The 10,339-nt window shown below is 43.3% G+C and overlaps 1 protein-coding gene across 1 annotated transcript in view; it reads left to right on the forward strand.

The window, feature by feature from the left end:
- Positions 1-6,334, forward strand: part of zgc:171844 (uncharacterized protein LOC100151763 homolog) — a 35,416-nt gene extending 29,082 nt beyond the window's left edge. The window contains exons 3-6 of the mRNA XM_034190697.1: positions 4,084-4,157; positions 4,494-4,608; positions 5,305-5,375; positions 6,007-6,334. Of these exons, the coding sequence (XP_034046588.1) occupies positions 4,084-4,157; positions 4,494-4,608; positions 5,305-5,375; positions 6,007-6,125 (379 nt within the window). The 3' untranslated portion in view covers positions 6,126-6,334. The remainder of the gene's footprint in view (positions 1-4,083; positions 4,158-4,493; positions 4,609-5,304; positions 5,376-6,006) is intronic.
- Positions 6,335-10,339: the final 4,005 nt, after the last annotated feature.

Raw genomic sequence — 10,339 nt, forward strand, 5'->3', positions numbered from 1 at the left:
ACCTGCACTGTTCCCTTGAGGTGCTCACTCCTCATCCTGTCCATCCTCATCACTCCAAAGGAAAAACTGTCACCTGTTTTTTTTTTTGTTTGTTTTTTTTTTTAAATCCATGCCACCACCTCTGTCATACAGTCCAGCGGGTGTCATTGCTGTCTTGAACCTGTATGTTGATTTGACACAGGTTTTACACCGAATGTCTTTCCTGATACAACTGCACATAAAAATGGTAAATGGACTGCATTTATAGAGCACTTTTCCATCTGCATGAGACGCTCAAAGTGCTTTACAATAATGCCTCACATTCACCCCAATGTCAGGGTGCTGCCATACAAGGTGCTCACTACACACCGGGAGCAACTTGGGGATTAAGGACCTTGCCCAAGGGCCCTTAGTGATTTTCCCGTCAGGCTGGGATTTGAACTGAGGATCCTCTGGTCTCAAGCCCAACGCTTAACCACGAGACCATCGCCTGTCCCGTTCCATCACCTCCAAGGGGTGGTCTTGAACTGGGGACCTTTTGCTCTGGAAACAAGCACATTAACATTTTATCAAACAGGGAAAAACTAGCAGAGAATAATAAATATGTCCATCTGACCGAGACATCTTTTACCCACAAACTGTGAATAATTCTTTGGATGGAGTCACTCTGCATCATAAACTGCTGACGTGAATTGAAATAAATTAATAAATTTTGCCAGATGAACAGCTCAGAGTACACCCTTTTCTGTCATTATTATTTTCCTCCTCTTGTCGTCACTGCAACAGAAGCTCTGACCCACACGCGCCTGAATCGTGATGTTCTGAAATTTCATTTCAGTCAGAGGGGGAAATGAGATTTGATACAGTCAGGTGTGATTTAATCACAGAAGGCAGCGAGGTGACATCTGAGCTCAAAACTAAAGAAGACCAACACATTGTTTCCATTGGATAGCTCCTGTAATTTCATAATGTCGTATACAAAATAAAATGGAAATTGCTTTCCCACCATCATGCAGAATCTACATCAGTGACGCACAAAACACCATCTTTGTTTGCATCACTGACTTAATTTTTTTCTGTTCTCGAAGACCTTGTCTGGACAGTTTGTGTGTAATGTATTTGAGTGACTGTACGAGCATGTCCACCTGTGTTGTTTGTTTACAGTAACCTGGTTCCCTTTTATAGAACCGGTGCAGGGAAATTAGTCAATTATTCATTCACTTCCCAAAACCACTTATTCCAATTAAGGGTTACTTGGGGTTATGCCAGCAGTCATTGGGCAAGAGGCAGGATAAACCCCAGATAGGTGACCAATCCATTGCACAGCACTATATCCATGTTTGTTTTCTAGGCTGCTGCCATTAGGGGTCACAACAGCAGATCATACATCTCCATCTCACCTTGTCCTCTGCATCTGCCTCTGTCACATCAGATACCTGCATATCTTCCCTCACCACATCCATAAACCTCTTCTTCTTCTCGTATTGACAGGCAGTTCCATCCTCAGCATCCTTCTCCAGATATACCCTACATTCCTCTTCTGCACATGCTCTGAACCTTATCAGACTCATGTTTCTCACTGTATCCAGACCATCCTACCCATATATTATATCTATAGTATGTGCTGATAGATAGTTAACTAGTAATATTTTGGTGAGTGAAAAATACGTTTATTTTACATTATATAAATCTAATATAAATCAGCACCTCCAAATCCGAGGCCATGGTTCTCGACCGGAAAAAGGTGCTTTGCCCTCTTCAGGTCGGTGGCGTGTCCTTGCCTCAAGTTGAGGAGTTTAAGTATCTCGGGGTCCTGTTCACAAGTGAGGGATGGATGGAGCGTGAGATCGATAGACGGATCGGTGCAGCATCTGCAGTGATGCGGTCGCTGTATCGGAAAGTCGTGGTGAAGAGAGAGCTGAGTAGGGGGGCAAAGCTCTCGATTTACCGATCAATCTACATTCCGATCCTCACCTATGGTCATGAGATTTGGCTTATGACCGAAAGAACGAGATCGCGAGTACAAGCGGCCGAGATGAGTTTCCTCCGCAGGGTGGCTGGGCGCTCCCTTAGAGATAGGGTGAGGAGCTCGGTCACTTGGGAGGAGCTCGGAGTCGAGCCGCTGCTCCTCCATGTCGAAAGGAGTCAGTTGAGGTGGCTCGGGCATCTTTTCCAGATGCCCCCTGGACGCCTCGCTGGAGAGGTGTTCCGGGCACGTCCCACTGGGAGGAGGCCCCGGGGAAGACCCAGGACACGCTGGAGGGACTACATTTCTCGGCTGGCTTGGGAACGCCTTGGGGTTCCCCCAGAGGAGCTGGGGGAGGTGTGTGTGGATCAGGAGGTCTGGGCGGCTTTGCTTGAGCTGCTGCCCCCGCGACCCGACTCCGGATAAAGCGGAAGAAAATGGATGGATGGATGGATGGATATATAAATCTTTATTTCAGTGAGGTACAGAAAAAATGACTGGATGCAAAGTGTTATCATTCCTTCATAGTTTTGGCATTCTTATGTTGTACTGTTCTGTGTGAAACCATCACAGCTGTTGCTTGGAAGTCGGATTATACACATACTTGCCTGACTTTACCTGTACAAGCTCTGTGTTAATCAACTGCACTTCTCAAAGCAGGGAGGAACCTTTAGAGATTTGAGTTATCTCAAGTGCAGCACCATATTCCTTCTTAATGTGTTTCAACTGATCTTGATAGATCTATAACACAAAAATAAATAATTAAAAAATATCCACCAGTAAACTCGCACCAGAAAAATCTGTTAAAATACATCATCTTGAGTTTATAGTGTATCCGGAAAGTATTCACAGCACTTCACTTTTTCCACATTTTATTATGTTACGACCTTATTCCAAACTGGAAGAAATTAATTTTTTTTTCCATCAAAATTCTACTCGCACCACCCCATAATGACAACATGAAAGATGTTTATGAAAAATAAAAATAAAAGATAAGAAATCACATGCACATACGTATTCACGCCATGTGTTCAATACTTTGTTGAAGCACCTTTGGCAGTAATTACAGCCTCAAATCTTCTTGAATATGATGCCACACGCTTGGTGCACTTATCTTTGGGCAGTTTTGCCTATTCCTCTTTGCAGCACCTCTCAAGCTCCATCAGGTTGGATGGGGACCATTGGTCCACACCCATTTTCAGATCTCTGCAGAGATGTTCAATCGGATTCAGGTTTGGGTTCTGGCTGGGCCACTCAAGGACATTCACAGAGTCGTCCTGAAGCCACTTCTTTGATATCTTGGCTGTGTGCTTAGGCTCATTGTCCTGCTGAAAGATGAACAGTTGCCCCAGTCTGAGGATAAAAGCGCTCTGGAGCAGGTTTTCATCCAGGATGTCGCTGTACTTTGCTGCATTCAACTTTCCCTCAATCCTGACTAGTCTCCCAGTTCCTGCTGGTGAAAAACATCCCCACAGCATGATGCTGTCACCACCATGCTTCACTGTAGGGATGTCTGGTTTCCACCAAACATGATGCCTGGCATTCACGCCAAAGAGAGTTCCATCTTTGTCTCCTCAGACCAGAGAATTTTGTTTCTCATGGTCTGAGAGTCCTTCAGGTGTCTTTTGGCAAACTCCAAGTGGGCTGCCATGTGCCTTTTACTAAGGAGTGGCTTCCGTCTGGCCACTCTACCATACAGGCCTGATTGGTGGATTGCTGCAGAGATGGTTGTCCTTCTGGAAGGTTCTCCTCTCTCCACAGAGGAATGCTGGAGCTCTGACAGAGTGACCATCGGGTTCTTGGTCACCTTTCTATCTAAGGCCCTTCTTTCCTGATCGCTCAGTTTAGAAGAGCGGCCAGCTCTAGGAAGAATCCTGGTGGATCTCAGTGAATACTTTCTGGATGCACCGTATGTTAGTACAGCAGCACTTTGTAGTAATGTGGGTTTTGTACTGAGAATTAGTTTTATGTTTCAAAGAGAATCAAATATTTTATTTACACATACTTTATGAGCTGATTTAAAGAAATAATTTCAGGCATTTTTTTTTTATATGAACATCAAAAGTGCTTCACAAAATCTCATCAAAACAGATCTTGCATCTTGATGCTCTGAGGAACTGTTTTGTTTTGTTGCACAGGATGGATGATATCCAGCTCTGCAAAGAAATCACACGACTGAAGAAAGAACTTCAGAAACTCGTCTCAATTCCAGGTGAGCAAAACAGAAAGGAAAAAAAAAATCACCTTTTTGCAGTTCCAGTATAACCACACAACTTTGGCTTGCAAATGTGCCTTTTATATTCATCTCCCTCAGAATTTTATCTGTTTGGCTTGTTTCACCTGATTTTCATTTATGTAAAAGACCTGTTTAAATCCTGTCTGTTGAAATAATATTATAAATACAGCAGAATAACATAAAAATTCATTTTAAATACCCACCAAGCAGCAACAATCATACTAACGATAGTAATGAGTGCTAAAAGTAATATCTCAGTCCAACAGTGATGATTGCACTTAACATAACACTTGCGATGTAACACTTTACTAGAAAAAGACAAATCGAAGGAGGACAAGGACCGAGAGGAGGAGCTGCTACGACAGATCAACAAGCTGGTGGAGACCAGAGATTTTTTAGTGGACGATGTGGAGTTTGAGAGGCTGAGGTGAGTTTATCACCTCACTGATCAACTCACACATTTTCACTTTCAACATAAAGGTTTTATAAAATTACAGGCGGTTTCAATCCTTACCGCTCAGAGTAACAATCATTTATTGATGCCACTCCGTCTGACGCGCTGTCGGCCTCTTTGTTCTGCCACATGAAAAATTACCCTTGGTGCTTAAAAAGGCACACAATAGAGTGATAACTGTTTTTGTGTCTACTTAATTATCTTCCTGTGGTAGGACTGAACAACAAATTATTTGAGAAGGACAAAAAAACATACTGTTAGGTCCATATGTATTTGGACACTGTCGTTATTTAGTTCTTAACTGTTGTTAATGACCAAACAGTCAAAGGACAAAAGGACACAAGTTTCCTTTTTTTTAATGGGCTTTATTTTACTGAACTATACCAAAAATAGAAATGGACAGAAACAAACAAAGTAATACCTGACCAGGCAGTTAAAAAGGTCAAATAAACATTACTCTACTCCAAAATGCTCCTAACAAAAATCAAACGTCAACTCAACAAAATGACCTAACAAAATGAGACGATATATACCATCTGATGAGCCCATTAGACGCAGAAGGGAAGAAAACATGGACAAAAACTAAAACTCTACACACCCCTGCTTCCCAAGTTCAGTCAGTTGATTAACTGCATTATTTATAGTAATTGTGCTTGACCTCCACCACAGGGAACGAGAGGAAGACAGAGAAATGGCCACCTTCTTGGAGTCCAAATTTCCGAAGAGTTTGGGTAAAAAAAGTGAGTATATTAGTACGATGCTCTCAGACTACTGTTAAACCGGTGTTTCAGACCAAACGGTCCCCCACTACAAATTGGTCTGCCCTGCCTTCACTGCTCATGCGTCATTTGAGACCACAGCAGCTCGTCTGAGACTGAGTCTGTTCACCCAAAGCAATCAAAGGGAATAATGTGATGATTAACCATCAGATGACAAGGTAAAACCTCTTAAATCATTCTAAAGTCAGTTTAAAGCAGAAACGAGGTCGTTTTAAGCAGAAATGAGGAGATAATCGGTGAGTTGCTGCTGACGCTTTGAAATGACTGATGCACAGTGAACGCAGCAGAAGCAGCTCCTCTGGCTGCAGCGCTCTGATCACTTCCTCTGTCTTTTACAATGAAATAATGCTGAATTTATGTGCAAATGATTGTTGTACTAAAGTTTCAGATATCTGTCACTGAGATAGATGATGACTGGAGTGCAGTTTGAAGCAGAAATGAGGTGATAATCTGCAAAACACTGCTGTGCTCCGAAATGACGCATGCACAGTGAAGCCAGGGTGGATCGATTTTTAGGGGGACCGTTCGGTCAGCGACACCGGGACATGCAACGATGAGTTATAGCTTATGGCGGCTTTTTCTTTGTCACCAGGTGCTTCGCGGGATCAAAAGGTAGAGTCCAAATCCCAGCAAACGTCGACACCTTTCGTCACTAAAACCGGACTGAGATTGCTGAAGGACTGCTGTGGCTTCAGCTGCTCAGTCATGTAAAACACGATGCAGAGAAACAGCTGTGTGCACTAGTGCGTACACATTTACGTGGCATATTGTTCCAAACACAGATTGTCTACACTCATATTTGCTTATAATGTAAATCAAGTGCAATATTGTAGTTTTCGTGTCGTTTTCTACTGTGACACATTGCGTTTGTCTCGTGTAGTAGCAAAGCTGGCTAGTGTACAGTTATTTAAGAGCTATGGCTTCTGTGACTGCAGTTATTGTGACCTATTTGACTCTGTAATTATAAATGCCCTCTGGAAAGTTTTTCTTCTTGCTGTGGGACTGAATATGTAACATGTTTACAAAATTACAGATGAATGTAGCTTTGCTTCACGGTGCCACAACAAGACACTAATCTGCCTTATTTAGCCAAGATTTCCTAATAATCACATTATTATAAGATTTAATCAAACAAAGCAACTCTAAATAAATCCATAATTCAATGTTTTCAATCAGCCAGTGTGGTGAAATTCATTCAATTCACTGCACAAGAGAAAAGTCTAATTTGGTATTTATTCACACACACACATACACACACACACACACACACACATATATATATATATATATATATATATATATATATATATATATATATATATATATATATATATATATATATATATATATATACGAGGTCTGTGAGAAAAGTAACGGACCTTGTTATTTTTTTCAAAAACCATATGGATTTGAATCACGTGTGATTACATCAGACATGCTTGAACCCTCGTGGGCATGCAAGAGTTTTTTCACGCCTGTCGGTTACGTCATTCGCCTGTGGGCAGTCTTTGAGTGAGGAGTGGCCCACCCTCTCGTCGTTTTTTTCATTGTTTAGGAATGGCTCAGAGACTGCTGCTTTGTTTGATAAAAACTTTTTCTGCGCTCCGAGGCGGCATCGTCTCGCATTTTCAAGCTGAAAACTTCCTAATTTCAGGCTCTATGGACCCAAGACGTCGTGAGATAACAGAGAACTTTCAGAAGAATTCGGGATCAGGAGTTTATCCAGACATTCCACTGTTAAAGGAGATTTTGTAATGAAAGAACGTGCGGGCAGATTCGCATGTCGGGCCGGACCCGACCGCGGGGGGTCGCCACAGGAAAAACACCTCCGTTGGAAACCTTAACGGACAAGTTGGAACATGCCCAGCTGTTAAACAATTTCTCAGATACTCACTTGTTGAAAGCCATCAAAAGCCGCCTGAATTTTACAAATGGTTTTCAACACGGAGGTGTTTTTCCTGTGGCGGCGCAAACGGATTTGGGGCGTCGTCACAGACCCAACTCGGCAAATTCGTCCGCACGTTCTTTTATTACAAAATCTCCTTTAACAGTGGAATGTCCGGGTAAACTCCTCATGCCGGCCTCTTCTGAAACTTCTCTGTTGTCTGACGACGTCCTGGGTGAACAGAGTTTTAAATTAGGATGTTTTCAGCTCGAAACCGCCAGACGGACACCACCTTCGACCGCACCGTGCCGATCTGCTTTGTGGGCTGTGCTTAAAGCAAAAGAAACTCCACAATCTCTCATCAGCCGTTAAACTTTACACCGAAAACCAGCTGAATTTCTCGAATAGTGTCCACACGGATATCCCTCACCGGTCCTGAAAAAATTTGATAAAGCAACGCGCGCCGTCTCCCTGCAGCGTCTCAGACAAAGAGATTCCGACGAGAGGGGGAGTCCACACCTCACTCAAAGCCTACCCACGGGCGAATGACGTCACCGACAGGCATGACAAAACTCACGCATGCGCACGAGGGTTCAAGCTTGTCTGACGTAAAAACATATGAATCAAATCCATTTATTTTTTGAAAAAAATAAAAAGGACCGCTTTTTTTATCACAGACCTCATATATTCACTCATCACCCCAGACTTCCCCTTCCTGTGCCACATTGACCACCCCTGACTGGGGGATCCCAAGGTGTTCCCAGGCCAGTGTGGAAATATAATCTCTCCACCTAGTCCTGGGTCTTCCCCTGGGTCTCCTCCCAGATGGACGTGCCTGGAACACCTCCCTTGGGAGGCGCCCAGGAGGCATCCTTACCAGATGCCCGAACCACCTCAGCTGGCTCCTTTCAACACAAAGGAGCAGCGACTCTACTCTGAGCCTCCCACGGATGACTGAACTTCTCACCCTATCTCTAAGGGAGACACCAGCCACCCTCCTGAGGAAGCCCATTTCGGCCGTTTGTACCTGCAATCTAGTTCTTTCGGTCATGACCCAACATTCATGACTATAGGTGAGAGTAGGAGCGAAGGCTGACCAGTAGATCGAGAGCTTCACCTTTTGGCTCAGCTCCCTTTTCGTCACAACAGTACGGTAGAGTGAATGCAATACTGCCCCTGCTGCGCCGATTCTCCGGCCAATCTCATGTTCCATCGTCCCCTCACTCGTGAACAAGACCATCATCATGGCGTTGCTGTGCACCACGCGGCACCGCCGCAACGCATGGAATTCCTCCGCACGTCTGTCTCAATGTGCCGAAAAAGTGCTGATGTAAACGTCTTTTCACAATTCCTGTGCTAGTCAGATGACGTCCCGGATAAAACACAGCGTCCAATTTGGAAATGAACGGCACATTCCACTGTTACAGGAGTTTTTGTCATGAAAAGAGGAGCGGAGGCTTCGCGCATCGCGGCTGTGTCGCATGGCGCATAGCAATGCCATGATGAAGCCTCACGGGACATGTTCTGGCATGTGCAGATCCACAGTTTCTCGGATAATTACTCGATGGAAAAACCACCGACAGCTGTCTGAATGCCATCTCAAAGCTGTCCTGTGAGACCAAAATGGAGGTGGTTTTGTCTCGCTCCAGTAGCGAATCCATCGTGATGCGCGAAGCCTCCGCTCGGCTTTCCATGACAAAATCTCTTGTTAAAAGTGAAATCTGCCGGAAAATGGTTGATGTCCAGCTCTTGTGATAACCAGAGAAATGGCACACGATGGTCACGGATCCAGACAGCCATCCGTTTACAAATGAAATGGTCGTTCAGCCTGTCGATGGCGGCTTCGGAGCGCGGCGCGCCCCACATCCGCTGGGGGCCGTCCTTAAAGCGACAGTAACACTCCTTATTCTCTACAAAGCCTGTAACATTTTCACAGAAAGCCAGATAAATTTTTCTAATGGTTTCCAGCTGCCAGTCTCTAACAGTTTCTGAAAAAATTCTGATGGAAAAAAAAGCCCAAATCATTCCGCCATTTCCTGACAATGAAAATCCAACAAGGGGAATGGACCACTCCTCACTCAAAGCCTGCTCACAGGTGAATGATGCAACTGACAGGCGTGGAAAAACTCACGCATGCGCACGAGGGTTCAAGCTTGTCTGACGCAATCACACGTGATTCAAATCCATATGGTTTTTGAAAAAAATAATAAGGTCGGATACTTTTCTAATAGACCTCGTATGATGTAATTTCTCTAATTCTGCAGAAAATGACATTTTCTCTGAGTTTTTGGGAAAATTACACACAATCAAAGTGAAAAATGCACAGAAAAAGTGACGATGTGATGGAAAGTGGACATGTGTTGCGGTTTGTTTATGAACCGAAGCACAAACGTGGAGGCGGTTTTGCGGGCAAGCTGTGTAGGCTAACACTTACCGACATGACGTTTCCCATTTGCCTCGTCTGATCTCCACTGGGAACCAAAAAAAAAAAACACTTTTCGCAACTGCTGTGGTGATTGCAGCCGAAAACAAAACAGTACACCATTTTTCCAATGTGAAGTTATACTGCGTATATATTGCCCAATGGGAGCGGAGATCCCCATAAGTGGTGAAGTCCTGCGATATTATGCAGGGTTCAAATGAGACTGCAGTGCCCTATTAGTGTGAAAGAACTCTTCAGATTAAAAAAGGTTTTTTTTCTACAAGTATGCAAGAAGGTGCATAATTACATCAGTGCATGTTCTTAAGGAAAAAAAAGAGTATAAGTCACACCTTTAAAAAAAAAAAAAAAAAAAACTCGAAAAGTCGCACTCGAGTATACGTCACACATTTTTTTCTGTATTATCAGCTCTTTAATTTTGAATTTTTTGCATTGTTGTAGTTTACTTTTTAATTATGGACATTTATTCTTTTATTACTCAAGTTTATATTGTTTAGTGCTTTGATTCTTGGAAAAGTGGTATATACAGTAAATAGTCATTAATATTATTGTTAATAAGTAATGTGTTTTTTTTTTTTAGGTACAGTAAAAACATCATCC

This window comes from Thalassophryne amazonica, chromosome 16, assembly GCF_902500255.1.
Source record: "Thalassophryne amazonica chromosome 16, fThaAma1.1, whole genome shotgun sequence".
In the NCBI taxonomy this organism is placed as follows: domain Eukaryota; kingdom Metazoa; phylum Chordata; class Actinopteri; order Batrachoidiformes; family Batrachoididae; genus Thalassophryne; species Thalassophryne amazonica.